Genomic DNA, 20037 nt, shown 5'->3' on the forward strand with positions numbered 1-20037 from the left:
GAATAGAAAATGGCAACCTGCTCCAGTATTCTTGCCTGGAGAATCCCATGGACAGAGGAGTCTGGTCAGCTCCAGTCCATGGGGTTCCAAAGAGTCAGACACAACTGAAGCGACTTAGCACACACACACACACACACACACCCTCTGCATAAAACCTGTACTGTGACATGACCCACCCTTCCTCCCACCCTTCCTCCATTCCAGCCCCACTCCCCAGATCCAGCCACCCTAGTCCCTTTGTGAGTTCCATGAGCACACCACACTCTCTCACCCCAGGACACTTGCAGATGCTGTTCCTGCTTCCTGGAATGCACTTCACTCCCTTCTCAACCCTCAACTTCTACTCCAGGTTCAGCATCAGAGTAGCTCTCCTTGAGCCACCCTTCATCCCCTGCTATGCTTGCCCAGCACCAAAGCTTCTCTTTTGCAGCACTTGTCACAGGTTGTAAATACATTTACCCATGGAATTATTTGTCCAAGACATGTCCCCCATCCTCCTGAGGGCAGGGATTTACCTGCTGTTGTGCTCACAGCCCAGTGCCATTGGACACTTACTAAGCAGTATTTTGAATTAAGGGGCTTCCCAGGTGGCACTAACGGTAAAGAACCCATCTGCCAATGCAGGGGACAAAAGGGATTTGAACCCTGGGTTGGGAAGATCCCCTAGAGGAGGGCATGGCAATCCACTCCAGTTATTCTTGTGCAGAGAACCCCATGGACAGAGGAGCCTGGCGGGCTACAGTCCATAGGGTCGCAAAGAGTCGGACACCACTGAAGAGACTTAGCATGCACATGTTGAAATAAACGAATGCACAAACTGTCACAAAAAGCCCAAGTTTATGTCCAAAGACAAACGGCTTCCCAGCCTCCTAGCCCACAACTTCCCAGCTGTCCAGGACCCCTCATTTCCTTGCTGGAATCCAGGTGTGAGGATCTGATCTGGCTAGGGAGTGGGTGATAGGAGCTGTCTGCATGCTTTGCTTATATTCTACAAAATTCAGGACACTCGCCAAAGGGGTTATGAGCAAGGGAAGAAGGAAGGGGCTTGAGAGGGAGAGTCTGGGCTTACAAGTCAACAACAAACATCCTGGGCCCTGGGATGCAGCCCCGGGAGTTCATCCATGTGAGCTGGGGGCTTCAGGAAGGTGATGTTCAGGGTTCTGATCTCAGGCTCCAGTTTTCAAGTCTTCAATTTAAAAGCCAGCCGCGATCTGAGGTAGACTGGGCTTGTAGCCTAGAGGCCTAAGGTATCTATCCTTGGTCCTCCGAGAGATGCTGGGGAGGGGCCTGAGCCCAAGGGAACGTGGCCAATCCTGGTCCCTCAAATAAGAGGGCGGAAACTGGCACTTAGGGGGACGGGTTCTCGACCTCGAGGGGCGGGATCAGACCCTCCAGATGCGGAGCCTTGCCTTGAGTGGTTGTGACCTGCACCATCAGGCTGCTTAACGCGGGAGTCCGGTCCTCCAGGAGCTGAGCCTTCCAGGGGGCGTGGTCTATGCCCTCAGGCTCTTGGGGGCGGGGCCTGGGCCCTCGGGGGCGGAACCTAGGCCTCTCAGGGCGGGGCTTGGGCCCCCGGGATCCGCAGGAGCGCCGACCTTCAGGGGCGCGCCACCTTCAGGCCCGCGGAGGCAGCGGCTCCACCTTGAGCCAGATGCCGTTCTCCGTGCGCAGAATGAGCTCGGGCTTCCGCCGCACCTTGCGTGTTCGGTCCACGCTCAGGCGGAAACGCAGTAGCGTCAGCGCCACAGCCACGCGCATCTCAGCCATGGCGAAGCTCTGTCCGATGCAGTTCCTGGTGGACGGAGGACAGGGGGGCTCAGGCTAAGCCGCTGTGTGAGCGGGGTCCCTGGGATGGAGTGAAATGACCTCCCCCTCGGAGCCTCAGGGTTTCCCGGGTAGCTCAGACGGTAAAGAATCTGCCTGCAATGAGGGAGACCTGGGTTCGATCCCTGGGTTAGGAAGTTCCCCTGGAGAAGGGCATAGCAACCCACTCAGTACTCTTGCCTGGAGAATCCCATGAACAGAGGAGCCTGGCGCGCTACAGTGCATGGGGTCGCAGAGAGTTGGACATAACTGAACGGCTAACACACACTGGGAGCCTCAACTCCCGGACAAAGGCATCATAGAGCCATTAAGAGCACATGAGCCCAGAACTCAGGGCTTGGCATAGAGTAGATATCTGATACCCTGGATGATATCGTAGGGTCTGATTTGGGGGCTTCCTGATGTAGTGAGGGCACGAACAGGGTACCAGGTTGGTGGACAGGACACCCCCAGTGGTTTCTGCTCCTAACAGGCACATCCCTGACCTTCCACTGGCCTTGATGTTCCTCCTACACTTCACTTGGATTGGGGGAAATAAAAGTTACCTGGGTCCTGCAGAAAAGGGCACGTAAGCCAATGGGGAGCGCTGCTGTGGGTTGTCTGGATCAAAGCGATAGGGGTTGTACACCTAGGCAGAAGTAGATTGTGGGTGAGTTTAAGGGGGCCTGATTCTGGCCGTCCCAGCGTGGTTCCCTCCCTCAGCCTCTGGGGGCCAGACCAGCTGGGCCAAGAGGTCCAGCCACACCTGCCTCTTTTCCATTCTACCACAGGACCTTTGCACTGGCAGTTGCCTCCACATGGGACACAGTTTTCCCTGCTCCTCACACTTTTAAAGTGTGAACATTTTCAGTTTTAGCTCACCCCTCTCTTCTCTAGTAAGGACCTTCCTCACTGTGTGAGCTAAACTGCTCTCCCCCAACCCAGGCCAGCTTTTGTTTCCTTTTTGTTTCCTTTGTGTACCTATCACAGTTCAAAATGATCTTATTTATTTGCTTATTTTCTTCCTCCTCACTTCACAGTCTGCTCTGTGAGAGCAAAGACAGAGTGCCCCAGAGGGCCCTCAGTGTCCCATACACAGTAGTTGCTCAAGAAAGATGTGTTGGGGTTTCCCTGGCAGTCTTGGACTCCAAAATTACTGCAGATGGTGACTGCAGCCTTGAGATTAAAAGGTGCTTGCTGCTTGGAAGAAAAGCTATGACCAACCTAGACTATTAAAAAGCAGAGATATTACTTCATCAACAAAGGCCCATCTAGTCAAAGCTATGGTTTTTCCAGTAGTCATGTATGGATGAGTGAGACTTGGACCATAAAGAAAGCTAAGCACTGAAGAATTGATGCTTTTGAACTGTGGTGTTGGAGAAAACTCTTGAGAGTCCCTTGGACTGCAAGGAGATCCAACCAATCAATCCTAAAGGAAATCAATCCTGAATATTCATTGGAAGGACTGATGCTGAAGCTCCAATACTTTGGCCACCTGATGCAAAGAGCTGTGGAGGAGCAAGAAAAGACTCCGATGCTGAGATAGATTGAAGGCAGGAGGAGAAGGGGACCACAGAGGATGAGACGGTTGGATGGCATCACCGACTGGATAGACATGAGTTTGAGTAAGCTCCAGGAGTTGGTGATGGACAGGGAAGCCTGGTGTGCTGCAGCCCATGGGGTCACAAAGAGTCAGACACAACTGAGTGACTGAACTGAACTGAACCCTGGCAGTCCAGTGGTTAGGACCCCGCAATTCCACTGCAGGGAGCATGGGTTCAATCCCTGATCAGGAAACTAAGAGCCCACATGCCACACAGTGCAGTCAAAAAGTTAAAAAAAAAAAAAAAAAGATTTGTAGATATAGTGAATTAACAGTGAATGGGTGAATGAATGGGGGTGACGGTGAGAAGAAGTCCTCAAGCCCTGCATTCAGCCCTACCATCTGGCTCCCTGGGGAGGAGGAGAGGGGTGGCCTTGCTGACCAGGGTCTTAGGAGGAAGAAGCCGAGAGAAGGGAGGGTTGGGGCAGGAGCTCACCTTGGAGTCAGGCCACACTGCAGGGTTATAGTGGGTCCCATAGATGCTAACCAGGCAGATGATTCCTGTGGGGAGGGGGAGGGTCAGTGGGGTCAGTAGAAATGAGGGAAACCAGGACCTCCTCTGGAGACCTACCCCTCCCCCAGCTCTCTCCAGAGCCACACAATTCCCACAAGCCATCTGCCACCGTTTCCTGCCCATCCTTCCTTAAAATCTTCTGCTTCACCATCTACTGCCTTGCTTCTCCAGTAGAGGTCCCCATAGCCTTCTTCCAAGCTGTCATCCTGGCCACACAGGGATCTTACACATCTGACATTGCTCCTCCACATCTCAAATACCTCCCATGGCTCCCTACCACCCCGAGGATTAAGTTCAAGTGCCTCAACCGTACATTCCACTTCTTTCACTATCTGTACCCTGAGGCTCTGCTCCATAAGCATGTTCTCTCTTTCATTTCCCAAGGCTCCCCTCTCATGTTCCCTCTTCCAGGCAGCCCTCCCTGCATTCCATGCCAGATACAGTCATCACTCCTTATCTGGGGCTGCTCCAGTCCCTGTCCCTCCCTGTAGCCCATCCCTCACCCCATGTGACTGGGAACATCCATGTCCTGCTGAATCTTCCCGAGACTGGCTGGTACTCAAGGCTTGGAGCTGGGGATGAGGCTTCACTAGATGCCCAGCCTCACCCAGGATAGGACCTGGCCTCCAGGGGATATCTGGCAACAGAATGAAGCCAATCCTTCTCTACCTGCACTCTCACAGAGCCCACCCCATCATACCTACTCCTTTCTTTCTGCTTGGATCCACCCACCTCTATCTCCCCGATACAAACACACAACAGGATCTCCTCACCACCCCCAGAAGCAACAGGCTATAAATTGCCTACAAGGATAACGCACCTGGGGCAGGCATGGCCAGACCCCCATAGGCAACAGAGCAAGCGGGCAACAGGGAGCACAAAGGGGGCACCTTTGGGGATGATGCGTCCGTCTGGGAGCTTGATGTCCTCCGTGCAGCGGCGGGAGACCAGAGTCACAGGTGGGAACTGGCGGAGGCTCTCCTTGATGCACATGGTGGTGAAGGGCAGTTGGGTCAGGTCGTCCCTGGGGAATGTGGAACAGTGGGTGACTAGAGGCCAGGCCGTGACGCCACCCCTCCCCTAGAGACACACACATGTGCATAGGCTATTAGGAGCAACCGCAGGAAACCAGTCCAGGATTTCAGACTTCCCCCAACTTCAGGCATTTGCAGTTATGCCCTGCACACACCTCTAATCCTCAACAGAAAAAATATCTGCCCCCTGACCAATCAGAGCAGCGCTAGCTGGATGTCTTTGAGCCCAGCATTAATTCTCTAACTGATGAATTGTGTGGAGGTCAGGGGGCACCCCTGGGGATGTGCCAGGACAAACAGAGCAACCTGGAGTAGCACCGATTTACCAGCCTGAATGGTTCAACTTCAGTATTTATAAACCCACACATTATCTCCTTATACTGTATTAATTTTTTTTCCTTTGGACTTCAGTGCCCAACATTAGATTAATTATAATTGTTCATGATCTAGATTGTTTTCTTTACACTAACAGGCTGTCTTTCAAAGAAATTTTATGCTGCTACCACAAAGGGCAAATGGCATGCCTGGTATAAAGAGATCCATAAATATAAACACCACTGGGAAAAGAGAAGACAGGTGTTGAGTTCTGGCTAGACACCACCTCCTGCCAATTCTCAGAGTCTGAGGCGTCTTCTCCCTTCCTTAACAAGGCAGATTAGCAAGGTGTAAAATGGCATCAATGTAAGATGGCATCAGTGTAAGATGGCATCAGCTGAAAGTGTCTCCCTGAGTTCATAATCCAAATGACTGATAATGAACCAAAAGGGACTTTCTAGTTGTTTGATGCTGCATAATGCTGTTTTCTTTGCATCATCCAGAATCAGCTCTACACAGCACACATCTGAAGTAAACTAGATTATTATTCCTGATTCTTACACTTCCCCACTACACTGGAATTAGGCACCATGCCCTTTGCCGTGTGATTCTGAGTACCTTCAGCTCAGATGGATGGGGTCTATGTCCCACCCGACTCATGTCGGGATCAGCCCGGTGAAATGCTTTAGCTAATAGAATGTTACAGTGCAAGCAGAGGTTTTTAATTGTGTGATTCTTTGTGCTTCTGGAGTCTGCCTTGAGAGGACCATGCCCAGTATGGCTGCTGGTCCAAGGAGAATGAGGAGACATGTAGGACAGATCTGAATTCAAACCTCAGCTTGGAAACAAACCTATTCAACTCAGTGAAGCTCAGCAGCAATAAGAGAAATATGCAGATGAGACCAAAAAGTATGTGCAGACAAGAGCAATAAATAAATGCTTGCTGCAAACCACTGAGCTTAGGAACTGTTTGTTACACAGCATTATTGCAACTTTTTCTGACTAAGACATTCCCAACTAAGAATTCCTGCACTATGAAGAATGCCTATGCATTACTGTCATCCCATTTTACAGTTGAAGAAACTTAAATTCAAGGAGTTTAAGTGACTTGTCTAAGGTTAGTTAGACAGTAAGTGGTAGAGAGATTAATACTCAAGGCTCTAAACTCAACCTGCCCCCAATATCCCCAGGACCCAAGACTGACCACTCCAGTTCCTCCAGCTCCCGGCCTTTCATGACTTCCTGGATCTCTTCTCGGCACTTCTCCTGGTACTCTGGATACTTGGCCAAGTTGAACAGTACCCATGACAGCCCACTGGAAGTTGTGTCATGACCTGCAGGCAGATAAGGAGCCCAGATAGAGGCTGCCTGAAGGTAGCAGAGACGCTGTCCTCAGACAATGGGGCCCTTTCCCATCCTTCCTTAGCCTCACCCCACATCCTCACCCTCAAACATGAATGTGTCTGCCTCAGCTCGGATGTCCTCGTCTGAGAGTTCCTTTCCATCTTCATCCTAGAATGGGCAATAGACTGCTCAGCTCATTTTGTCTCACCCGCCACAACTTAGGAGTTCTTCCTAGGACACCCCCTTTGGAGACGTCCCTGTGGCCCAGTGATTAACAATTTGCCTTCCAATGCAGGTGTCAAGGGGTTCAATCCCTGGTCCCGGAAGATCTCACATGCTGGGGAGCAACTCAGCCCATGTACCACAACTACTGAGCCCACACACCTAGAGCCCATGCTCTGCAATAAGAGATGCCACCGCAATGAGAAGCCTACACACCAAACGAAGAGTGACCCCCAGTTGCTGCAACTCGAGAAAGCCTGAGCAGCAACAAAGACCTAGCACAGCCAAAAACAAATAAATAAAAATTTTAAAAAGATCTCACATGCTGCACCTAAGACCCAGAGCAGCCAAATAAATGAATATATATTTATTAAAGACACCCACCTCTTTCTCTTAAGCCAAGCTGCAGGGGAAAGGATTCCAGGCAGGTGTGTGTGTGTGTGTTAGTCACTCAGTCATGTCTTGACTCTTTGCCACCCCATGGACTGCAGTCTGCCAGGGTCCTCTGTCCATGGAATTCTCCAAGCAAAAATACTGGAGTGGGTTGCCATTCCCTTCTCCAGGGTATCTTCCTGACCCAGGGATCAAACCCACGTCTTCTGCATTGCAGGCAGATTCTTTACCATCTGACTACCATGGAAGCCCAAGCAGACAGAGGTATGCAACTTGTCCAAGAAAGAGGGAAAGAGAGCCAAAGGTGAGAGGAAGAAGGGAGTTCGCATTTCTTCGGCAGTTCGTATCACCAAGCATCTTGCCGGAGGCCTGACAGAATCTCATGATCAGATCTTATGATCGTCATGTTATAAATGAGGAAACTGAGGGTCAGAGGGAAGACTAAGGTCAAATATACATGAAGTGGTAGAGCTAGAACTAGCATCCAGGACCGTCTGAATCCAAAACCCAGGTGCTGCTCAGAAACTCCACAGAAGCATTACAAACAGGTGACCACCTATCTCTGCAAGTGTCATATTTCTTCAAGATCTTGTGTTTCATCTTTGTTAGTGCCGTGGGCTGAAATGTGCCCCTCCCCTCCCCCACTCCAGAACCCATGAGTTAAAATCCTAACCCCAAAATGTGACCTTATCTGGAGATAAGGCTTTTGCAGAGGTAATTAAATTACAGTGAGGTCATTAGTGTGGGCCTTAATCCAGTGTGACCAGTGTCCTTACGAGAAGAGGAGAAGAGGACAGACATGGACAGAGGAGAGGCCATGTGAAGACACAGGTGAGGACAGCCAGCTGCAAGCCAAGGAGAGAGGCCTCGGGAGAAACCAGTGCTGCCATCACTGTGATCTCAGAGTTCTAACCTCCAGACTGAGAAGACTGATTTCTGCCCTTGAACCTCCCAGTGCTGGGACTTCCCTGGGGGTTCATTGGATACGAATCTACCTGCCAGTTCAGGGGGCAATTCAATCCCTGTTCCTGGAAGACCGCACATGCTGTGGATCAACTAAGCCCGTGCGCCAAAACTACTGAGCCCACGTGCTACAACTACTGAAGCCCTCCCCTTAGAGCCTGTGCTCTGCAGCAAGAGAAGCCACTGCAAGGAGAAGCCTGTGCATGGCAATGAAGAGTAGCCCCTACTCTCCACAACTAGAGAAAGCCCACACACATCAACAAAGATCGGCCAAAAAAATTAATAAAATAAAATTTTTAATACTATAAGTAAATAAACAAACCACCCAGTGTCATGCAGCTTTTTTTATGGCAAATCTGTGCTCAGTTGCTCAGTCATGTCCAACTCTTTGCAGCCCTATGGACTGTAGCCCACCGGCCTCCTCTGTCCATGGAATTTTCCAGGCAGGAATACTGGAGAGAGGAGCTATTCCCTTCTCCAGGGGATCGTCCCAATCCAGGGATCAAACCTGCATCTCTCGCATCTCCTGCACTGGCAGGTGGATTCTTTACATCCACACCACCTGGGAAACCCCACTGCAGATCTAGCAAATGAATAGTCTCACATGTTCCACATCTGTTTGCCTTCTAGATCCACATTCTATATGTGTGCACTCAGTCACGCCTGACTCTTTGCGACCCCATGGACTATAGCCTGCCAGGCTCCTCCATCCATGGGATGTCCCAGGCAAGAATACTGGAGTGAGCTGCCATTTCCTTCTCCAGGGGATCTTCCTGACTCAGGAATCGATCCCGTGTCGCTTGCATTTCGTGCACTGCAGGCAGGTGGTTTACCACTAATGCCACCTGAGATCCACCTGAGTTTGGATTTTCCACAGTTGTGCCAGCTCATGAGGAAGCTGTCCCAGGCAGGACTCCACCCTCCAGGGTCCCGTCTCACCTTGGCCAGGAGCAGCACATCAATGAAGTCCAAGGTCTTGCCCTGCTTGGCCTTAAACCAGGCTTCAGCCCCCTGTTGGCGTAGCGCCCGCCGCCGCTCCTGAATGACCTCTGTGGTGAAACCATGCACGGTGTCACAGGCCTGCCGGAAGCGCCGTCCATCAGCTGTGCGGTAGTAGATGAAATCGAGGTAGTGATGCAGGCGATACTGGCGCCGGACCACCAGGGCACTCAGTTCAATGATGGCTGAGATGTAATCGCTCATCTTCCTGCCAGGGAGAAAAAAGGACATGAGCATAGACCCTAAGACAAGCTTCCTCTCTCAATGGGCAGGTGACAGAGTTGTTGTTGTTTAATTGCTAAGTTGTGTCCAACTTTTTGTGACCCCGTGGGCTCATCTGTCCATGGGATTCTCCAGGCAAGAATACTGGAGTGGGTTGCCATTTCCTTCTCTGGGGGATCTTCCCAACTCAGGGATCGAACCCATGTCTCCTGCATGGGCAGGCGGGTTCTTTACCACAAAGAGCAGCCCTGAATTAACTCTACTTTCTTATTTCCTTGTTTGTTTGTTTGTTTTGGCTGCACTAGGTCTTAAGTGCTGCATGCAGACTTTCTCTAATTGTGACAAGCAGGGAGCTACTCTTCATTGAAGTGCATGGGCTTCTCACTGTAGTGGCTTCTCTTGTTGCAGAGAACAGGCTCTAGGCCCACCGGCTCAGTAGTTGTAGCACAGAGGCCTTGTTGCTCCAAGGCCTGTGGGGTCTTAATTTCCAGACCAGAGATTGAAGCCCTGCATTGGCAGGTGGACTCTTAACCTCTGGACCACCAGAAGTCCATTTCCTTGTATTCTAGATGTTTGTCCATCAGGAGCCTCACTGACTGGACAGACACCACCCCTCCCAGGACTAGCTGTTTCTTAGAGGCAGCAAATGACTCACCCAGGAGCATGCCTTTCTTTTGCAAACTAACCAATCCGAGTCCATACTCCAAACATTATTGGGCTGAATCACTATACCCCTACCTTAATTATCCCAGGGCCAAGCACTGGATAACTTGGGGCACCTCTCTGCCCCAGAGCCAGCTGAAACCATACAAAGTAGCCAACCCTAGGAGTTCCCTGGTTGTTCAGTGGTTAAGAATTTGCCTGCCAATGCAGGGGACACAGGTTGGATCCCCGGTCCAGGAACTAAGGTCCTACATGCCTCAGGACAACTATGGGCATGTGCCACAACTACTGAAGCCTGCTGTCTAGAGCCTGTGAGCTGCAACAAGAAAACACACTGTCACAAGAAAACCCACCTCAATGAGAAGCCCACACACCACAGCAGCTAGAGAGTGGCTTCTGCTCACGGCAGCTAGAGAAAGCCCACACGCAGTAACCAAGAGCCCACATCAAAGACTCATCTCACCTATAAACAAACTTTTTAAAAAACTTAAAAAAAAAAACTACCCTGTCCTAAGGCTGCATACCCTGCCTTTCCCATTCCTTCCCATAGAAGACCCCCTGAAAATGTTCCTGCCATGCCCCGTCCTGGTGCTTCTCCAGGCAGCCTTGTGTCTTGTGGCATACCGCGCCCCACCCCCCCACCCTCGCCTCATCTTGGAAATGGTAAGTAACAAACTATCGCAACTGCTTCCTCATCTGTAGTCCTCACCATAACCTGAATAAAACTAAATTCTAGGTACATTTTAAAACAGGCCCAAAGAGAGATGAGGACTTCCATATAAATGAAGCATCACTAAAATTAAATGACTACAATCCACAGTGTGGGAGAAAATATTTGCAAATCGTGTATCTGATGAGGAGCTTGTATCTAAAATATGCAAAGCACTCTTAAAATAAGTCAATAATAAGGACTTCCCTGGGGTCCCATGGCTAAGACTCTGCCCTCCCACTGCAGGAGGCTCAGGTTTGATTTCTGGTTGGGGACCTAGACCCCACATGCCATGACTAAGAGCTCACACGTGACGACTAAAAGGTTCTGCTTGCCACAACGAAGACCAAAGGTCCTGTGTGCTGCAACTAAGACCTGCCACAGCCAAACAGATAGATAAAAACTCAGTAATAAGAAAGACAAATAACCCAACTTTAAAATGGGCAAGGAATATGCAAAGACATTTCTCCAAAGAAGACATACACCTGGCCCATAAGCACCTGAAAAGATGCTTCACAGTATTAGCCATTATTGTTGCTTTCAGTTGATAAGTTGTGTCTGACTCTTTGTGACCCTATGGACTGCAGCACGCCAGGCTTCCCTGTCTCCTGGAGTTTGCTCAAATTCATGTCCATTGAGTTGGTGACGCTATCTAACCATTAGGGAAATTAACCATTATCTATTAGGGAAATGCAAACAAAAACTACAATGAAATACCACTTAACCTCAACTAAGATGGCAATAATCAAAAAGATAGATAATAACAAGTGTTGCTGAGGGTGTAGAGAAATTGGAGTCTCACATACTGCTGGTAGGAATGTACAATGCTGCAACCAATTTTTGGAAAAAGTTAGGCAGTTCCAAAAAAGATTAAACAAAGAATTATCATAAAGACCAGTAATTCTATGATTAGGTATGTACCCAACAGAATTTAATATGTTCACACAGAAACTTGTACAAAAATATTTATAGCAGCATTGTTCATAATAGCCCAAAAGTTGAAATATTTTATGTCTTTGAAAGACATTTTATGTTGAAAGACCTTAATGTCTTTCAACAGATGCTTGGATAAGCAAAACATGATATTATATGGTACTGCCATTTAACTTCTCAGTCGTGTCTGACTCTTTGCGACCCCATGGACTACACTCCGCCAGGCTTCTCTGTCCATGGGATTTCCCAGGCAAGAATGTTAGAGTGGGTTGACATTTCCTTCTCCAGAGGATCTTCCTGACCCAGAAATTGAACCCACATCTCCTGTATTTCCTGCACTGAAGATGGATTCTTTACTGCTGAACCACATTATATGGTAAGTGGAATGTTATTCAACAAGTTTTAAAATTAATTACTGGTAATTCATCTACAACATGGGTGAATCTGGAAACAATGTATTGACTGAAAGAAACCAGACATGAAATTCTGTGTCTATGTGAATTTTATGGAAATCTACATGAAATTTCCGTAAAAGACAAATCTACAGAGACATAAGGAAGATCAGTAATTGCCTAGATCTGGAGGGCAAGTGGGAAGTGGGGGATGAAAGAATAATACAATGATACAGGGTTTCTTCTCAGTGAAAATATTCTAAAATCAATTTATGGTGATGGGTGCACAATTTTGTGAACAGACTAAAAGCCATTGGTTGTATAATTTAAACGGGTGAATTGTATGGTATATCAACTACATCTCGGTAGAGCTGTTATTTTGAAAAAAAGAAAAACGAAATCGCAAGGGGCAGAGCTGCCAAGAGCTATCCTTAAGTGTGCTCGTTGTCTTCATGCCTTTCTCACCAGCTGCCGTTTTCTTGCTTATTTGCTCGTGGTTACTGCCCCTCTTCCCACTAAAATGTAAGTTCCTTGTCTGTGTTGTTGACCACCGTTTTCTACTCTAGAGCTGGGACATAGCAGGCACTCAAAATATATTTTTTGGATCAACTAATGAATTAATTATGAAGGCCATCTCCACCTTACCTAACTGAAACAATACCACCACAACGCCCAGAGTAACAGAGTCAGCAGCTCGTTGCTGAGGACCTACTATGTGCTATAAACTTGACAGTCATTATGTCCCTTATTCCTTATATCCCCACTTAGACTAGAAGCTCCAAGGAATTGGGACTGAGTGCTCACCACCATATCCCCCATAGCTAGCATAGTGCCAGGCACGCAGTAGTTGCACAACAGAGATTTGATGAATGAATCAATGAACCAGGACAATAGATATTTTATTTATTCACTCAACAAACACCCACTCATCACCTACTGTGTGCCAGGGCAGTGCTACATCATTTTAACCTTCAAGCATCTCTCAGGCCAGGCACTGACACTCTTATTTTACAAACAAAAAACTGAGGCTCAGAAAGTGTGGGGAGGGACTCTTTCCAAAGACCACATACTTTTCATGGAAGAATGAATTAAACTTAGCACTCACTGAGCATCTACTGTGTGCCAATCCATTGACTCATATTATCTCATTTAATTCCCCTACGATGACTATGAGGACCAGATGGAGATGTGCGTTTTGGGGATAAGGAAGCAGGCTCAGAGACGTGATGTCAGTTTCCCAGAACCACACAGCCTGTCAGTGGCAGAGCACCAACAGCCCAGGAGTGCCTAACAGCTAAGAGATTTCTTTCTCCTCTCGTCACCCTGCCCCTGCAGCAGCTGGCTCTGTGTTCCCTAGGGAGGCCATACTCACTCCTGACAGTTGCTGTTGTAGCTGAAGACACATTTCTGAAGACAGTCCAGGGTCATGAGGCTGACATGCTCAAACATATCAAGGGAGACCTCTGAGCCCTCTGCCAGGCCCCGCCATTTAGCCTGGAAGACAAAGACACATGACAAATGGGCATGGAGACCACAGACTTTCAGCCAGGCTGATAATAACCCCGTTGCAAGCTCACTACAAGCCCACTTCATAAGTAAAGGAAGTGAGGGCTTCCCTGGTGGTTCAGTGGTAAAGAATCCGCCTGCCGACGCAAGAGATACGGGTTCAATCTCTGGCCCAGGAAGATCCCACATGCCTCAGAGAAAGTAAGTCTGTGCACCACAACTATTGAGCCTGTGCTCTAAAGGTCGGACATGCAACTTCTGAACCCACGAGCCACGATTACCAAAGCCCACAGAGCCTGCCCTCGGAAACAAGAGAAGCCCCCGCGATGAGGAGCCCACGCACTGCAACTAGAGAACAGCCCCTGCTCTCCACAAACAGAGAAAAGCCCACGCAGCAATGAAGACCCAGTACAGCCAAAAATTAGTAAATAGTTTGTTTTAAAAAAAAAAAAAAAAGGAAGTAAGGCTTCCTGACATAGGCTTCCTGATGTCGCATGACTTGCCCACAAGCTGGAGTCTGGACCAGCCCCACTTCCAGATATCCTCTCCCCAGAAACCTTGGGACTCACATGCATGGTATCAGCGCACTGGTTGAAGATCTTCATGTAGGGCTTCAGGATGTCGAAATGGAAGGCAGGCGTCAGCAGGCGGCGGTGCCGGCTCCACTTGTCACCTCTGCTGAGCAGCAGCCCATCTCCTATACCCAGGAGATCGAGGTTAAGGACCTTTCCAGGAAACCTCATGCCCCACCCCCTCTTCCCTGAAGCCCCAGCTCCAGCGTACCCAGTCCCGAGCTCACCCAGCCAAGGTTTCAGGAAGCCATAGAAAAGGTCATCCTTGGGGGCAACGGCAGCTGTGGGGAGAGAAGAGGTGACGATGCCTCAAAACAAGGTTCTGACACTTGACCTCTGCTTATGACCTCCTTGGGCCTCCACTCTGGGCTCTCACCTCCCACCTCACCCCTCCAGTGCAATCCTCCACACCTGCCCCGGGGAGATTCTTATAACACCTGATCTGAACATGAGCCTCCCCTGCTCAAACACCTCCCATGGCTCCCTATTGCCCTTGTAAAACATTTCAAGCTCAGGCTAGCACTGAAAGCCCAGCCCCATCTGGCTGCCATATTCCTCTCCCTTTCATCCTTCAGCTAATGCCAAATAACCCCACATGCTGACCCTCACTTCCAAACTTTTGCCCAGACTATGCACTCTCTCCAGAATGGTTTTCTTCACCTGATTCTTCCCCTAATTCACCCCTTCTTTTCTGCCAACTCAGGCCATCTGAATTATACCTCCTGTGCTCACAGTCTCCAGCCTCTCCCTTTCCAGTCTGCTCTGCACCCTAGATCCAGGGAGATCTTATCTGACTCTAGATCTGACCATGTCCCTTCCTGCCCACACACTCATCAGTCTCAAACACAGCTGCTCAGCCCATTTTCAACACTCTGAGTGACCTATCCCAGTCCACACCACTCTCAAAATACCTCTGCCCTCCACCTCAACCATCCCTTGCCCCACATACATTCAACTTGCTAACATCACAGAACTTTTCTCAGCTTCTTGAAAAGCTATGTTCTCTCTCGGTTCTGAGTCTTTCCACCAGGCACCCTCTCTGTCTCGAAAACTCTTTCCTCATTCTTCCAGTCTCCACTTGCATGCCATTCCCTCTCCCATCAGTCACTATCAGTTACAAATTCCTTGAGGGGAGGGACCTAGTTGATCACTAATATATTGGTGCTAAATAAATTTTTATTGTGTGAATGAATTAGCCAATCAAAGGATGAATGAATGAAAACTATCAATGGTTGGATGGATGAATGGATGGATCATTGGATGGATGGGTGGATGGATGGGTGGGTGGATGGATGGGTGGGTGGATAGATGGATGGATCATTAGATGGATGGGTGGATGGATGGGTGGATGGAGTGAGTGAATTCCCTTTCTATGTGCTAAATAGAATTGGGACAGAATGGGCAGGGTGCAGGAAGGAAGTACCTGAAACTCAAGTGATGTCAATTTTACCTGAGATATTACTCAGCCACCTACACACACACTCCCTAGGAATTGGCCAATTGTATGCACAACCACCTGTCCACTCATTCTCCCATTCAACAAACCTCTTCCACCACCCTTTTGTGCCCAACCCATGATGAGCGATGCTGAGGACCCAGAGATGGCTCAGCTCCACGCCCTGCCTGGTGGAGCTCTGGGTGTGGTAGAAAAGGGAAGCAGAGGCACACCATGCAAGCAGGTAGAATGTATGCCAGGAGTAGAGGGAGTCACAAAGAAAGGGCTGCTATAAGTCAAGGCAGACTTCTGGGAAGAGGCAGCTTTGGATGGGGAGGTGGAAGTCTCGTCTCTCCTCTCTGGGCTCTGGACTCCAGGCTAGGCCCTTTAGGGCTCTTTCTGACACATGAACCTGTATAATGGCTGTCCTGCTCAAACACCTCCCATGGCTTCCTAACACCCCCAGGATAAAACACAAGCTCCTTCACTTTGTACACTGGTGCTCCTGTCTCATTTCCTAAAGTCTATGGGGTCTTAAAGAGTCGGACACGACTGAAGCAACTTAGCATGCATGGCTGTTTTTGCTGTGTGTGTGTGTGCTCAGTTGCTCAGTTATGTCCGACTCTTTGCAACTCCATGGACATAGCCCGCCAGGCTCCTCTGTCCCTGAGATTTCCCAGGCAAGAATACTGGAGTGGGTTGCCATTTCCTTCTCCATGAAAAGTAGCCGACAGTTGGTTAATTCATTTATATGCAGAAATATTTAATGAGCACCTACTGAGTGCCAGGAGAAAGAATTCATTGAGTTTTTGTAGGGTTGCCATGAGGCAGGCGGGACTGCTCTATTTTCTCTATTTGGATTGCCATTTCCTTCCTCAGGGTATCTTCCTGATCCAGGGTTTGAACCTGTGTCTCCTGTGTCTCCTACATTGGCAGGTGGATTCTTTACCACTGAGCCACCTGGGATACTACTGTGATTATAATTATTGCTCAGTGGTATCAAGAATTTGTGAGACGAAAAATCTCAGTCCCCAGCTCACAGGAGGAGCCTAATAGGGAAACATGAACGCATAGGAACCATGGAAAACAGTTTGGCGGCTCCCTGAAAAGTTAAACATAAAATTCCCATCAGCGTACATGTGTGCTTCCTTGTGTCTGACTCTTTGCGACCTCGTGGTCTGTAACCCCCCAGGCTCCTCTGTCCCTGGGATTTCCAGCCAAGAATACTGGAGTGGGTTGCCACTTCCTTCTCCAGGGGACATTCCTGACCCAGGGGTTGAACTCGTGTGTCCTGTGTCTCCTGCATTGGCAGGTGGATTCTCCACTGAGCCACCTGGAAAGCCCCATATGACCCCACAATTCTACAACGAGGTATCTGCCCAAGAGAAATGAAAACATATGTCCAAAACTTGTACACACATGTTCCTAGCACTCTTATTCATAACAGTCGAAAGGCAGAAACAACCCAGATGTTTATCAGCAGATGAATGGATAAACAAATGTGGTATATCCATATATCCATAAATGAAATATTACTCAGCCTTAAAAAAGGAATGAAGTCCTGGTCAGTGTTACAGTGTGGCTGAACCTCAAAAACATTATTCAGCATAAAAGAAGTCAGTTGCAAAAGACCCTATGTTGTATAACTCCTTTCTTATGATATGTCCAGAAAAGAAAGTCCATGGGGACAGAAAGTATGTACCAGTGTCAAAAAGAGAAAGGAATGAGAGATGGCAACTTCATAGCTATGGGGTGTTTTATGGGGTGATTAAAAAGGTTTTGAAACTAGGGAGGGTGAATGATTGCACAACTATGATGCACTAAATACCTTCCACTTTAACATAAATAATTATACTGTATGTGATTACAGCTCAATTTTAGAAATGAGTATATAAAAACAAAGCTACAGTTATATGGCTATATATCCTGCTTTGTCATTCTAGAAAGCATTTTTACCTACCTTCTATCTCTATCACAAACATCTCTTGGAAGATAAAGAAACAGAGGTTCAAGGAGGAGCCATGGCTTTCATCAGCTGTGTGGGTTTAAGCCCAGAAGAGCAAGCCCCTCTCCACCCCCACCCCCAGATGTGGTCCCTAGACATTGGAATCTGAAACTTGGGGCCAGGCCTGTCTAATATGAGATAAGCAGGCACAGAGGGGCCTGGACTTCCTGGGGCCAGGAGACCCGACTCCAGGCTGCTTCTCCTGACTCACAGCCCCACCCTCCCTGAACTGCAGTCTCCCATCTGGTTCCTCCTGTGGGTGAGGCAAAGGATTTCCTGCCAGTCCTGAGAGGGCAGAAGGGAGAGGAAGGGAAGAGACCTGAGCATCGGACTAAAGTGCTAAGCTTAATTTTTCCTTTGTTTATTTTTGGCTGCTCTCCACTGCATGCGGAACCTTAGTTCCCAGACTAGGGATTGAAACCACGCCCCCTGCATCGGGGAGTGGAGTCTTAACCGCTGGACCTCTGGGAAAGTCCCATCAAGTGCTAAGCTTATGGTGGGGGCTCTACTGCCTGGTCTACTTGCAGAGGGGGTCTCACAATCATGCAGGATGACATTCAGAAAACAGATGCTCTGAGGTGATAGGGAGGGGGAGTGGGAAAGAAAGGAAAAAAAAAGATTTAAAAGGCAGAGTCTTGTTGATTTATGGCAGAAACCAACACAATATTGTACAGCAATTATCCTCCAATTAAAATAAAAATTTTTAAAGGCAGAAGAGAAGAAAGCCTTATTTAGCACCTACCCAACACTATCTTACTGAGTCTTCACAGCTGCCCCATTTAATAGATCAGAAGCTGAAGCCTGAAGCTAAATAAATCACTGGGTCACATAGCATACATGCTCCAGCCTGGATTCAAACCCAACCCACCCAAGTCCTGGTCCAGGCCTCTTTTCCACAACTTGGTGTCCATCCCTTGGAAGTGTCACTGCTCCCCTCCCCCCAGAGTCTGATTTTCCCTCTTTGTTCTATGGGGATGGTTATTCCCCTGCAAGAGGCTTCTCAGGTGGCACAGTGGTGAATAATCCACCTGCCAATGCAGGAGATGTGGGTTCAATCCCCTGGAAGAGGAAATGGCAACCCACTCCAGTATCCTTGCCTGGGAAACCCCATAGACAGAGGACCCTGGCGGGCTACAGTCCATGGAGTTGCAAAGAGTCAGACACAACTGAGCGACTGAGCACATTCCCTTACACATGCAACAGTGGGGGATACAGAAGCAGGAGAAGGGCAGAGCTGAGAAGAATGACAGCCCCTTTCGCCTTCATGGCTCCAGGGGCCACCCTGAAGGTGGTCTCCAGAAGTGTGTTTGCAGAGGCCAAAGCTGAAGCCAGAGGTCCTAAAATTCCTGGAGCTCTTTATTTCCCATCCCTCTTCTCTCAAACATCCCCTGATGCCTCTGGAGATGCCCAGGTACATCTGAGGCCACCCTGGGTGCCTAGAGACTCACTTATGAGGAAGATAGAATGCTGGACACAGATAACTCAGCCCTAAATGGTTAGGAGTGAGAATGGAAGAGTTCAGAGGAAAGAGCTATGGTCTGTGTGGGGAATCAAGGGAGGTTTCCAGGAGGAGGGGGTTATTCGAGCTGCATAATGAAGGCTGAGCAAGAGCTCCCCAGGAGCACTTGGGAATCCTAACCCTGGGATAGATGTGGAATGCAGAAGGGAGAGGCAATCTTTCTACTTTTCCCTCTCCACCAGTCAGCCTAGGTTAACAGAACAGGCTGCAGATTTGGATAGCCACAGTGGGAGTGTCAGAACCCAAGTGATGGGAGTGCCGTGGCTTAAAATTAAGCAACAACCATTTAACAAAAGCTTAGGCAAAACAACTGCCTATCTGAACATGTTTGCTCTGACTTTGAGGAGTGAACATCCTATCAAAGTTCCCGGGACTTTTAGATATTGTCACCTCTTTTCCCTTGCTGTTCTCATTATCTGTGAGTCAGCTCTGGTAAACTCCTATTCATACTTCAAAGCCCTACTCAAACGGCCTTTCCTCTGGATAGCCTACCTACTTAGAAACCCTGGTAGGCTGTGGGAGTTGAGGGTTTACTCATCAATCAGAGGCCCAGCCCACCTACCTGAGGCGCCCACCAGTGGCTTGATGTAGTCAGGGTGCACCAGAACCACCAGTGGCAGGACAGGCCCTAGCCACACGAGGATCACATGGTGCATGTCATCCAGCACCTTCTTCTCATCTTGGAGGCCTCTCTCATTTGGGAGATACTGTAGGTGGTGGTAGAGAAAGGTAGTGAGATGGTACCCAGCCCTGGTTTCCCTTGGCCCTTCCCTCCTACCACTTCCTCTGCCCTCAAAAGAAACCAGGAAGGGCTGTGTGATTGTAGACAGTCTGCTGCACCTCGATGAGCCTACATTCCCTCAGCTTAAAACTGGGGTGGTGGGCGGGGGG

General features: G+C 48.9%; 1 protein-coding gene across 2 annotated transcripts in view; it reads right to left on the reverse strand.

Annotated features, from left to right (window-relative positions):
• Positions 1–818: 818 nt before the first annotated feature.
• The window catches only part of LOC133250479 (ultra-long-chain fatty acid omega-hydroxylase), a 35696-nt gene continuing 16477 nt past the window's right edge, over positions 819–20037 (reverse strand). For both annotated transcript variants that reach the window (XM_061421775.1, XM_061421776.1), the window contains exons 3-13: positions 19709–19853; positions 14415–14468; positions 14185–14312; positions 13482–13603; positions 9131–9398; positions 6715–6781; positions 6474–6603; positions 4811–4944; positions 3843–3907; positions 2370–2452; positions 819–1792 (exon numbers count right to left, since the gene is read on the reverse strand). In XM_061421775.1, coding sequence (XP_061277759.1) covers positions 1615–1792; positions 2370–2452; positions 3843–3907; positions 4811–4944; positions 6474–6603; positions 6715–6781; positions 9131–9398; positions 13482–13603; positions 14185–14312; positions 14415–14468; positions 19709–19853 — 1374 coding nt within the window. In that variant the 3' untranslated portion in view covers positions 819–1614. The remainder of the gene's footprint in view (positions 1793–2369; positions 2453–3842; positions 3908–4810; positions 4945–6473; positions 6604–6714; positions 6782–9130; positions 9399–13481; positions 13604–14184; positions 14313–14414; positions 14469–19708; positions 19854–20037) is intronic.

Source organism: Bos javanicus, chromosome 7 (genome assembly GCF_032452875.1).
Source record: "Bos javanicus breed banteng chromosome 7, ARS-OSU_banteng_1.0, whole genome shotgun sequence".
Lineage (NCBI taxonomy): Eukaryota > Metazoa > Chordata > Mammalia > Artiodactyla > Bovidae > Bos > Bos javanicus.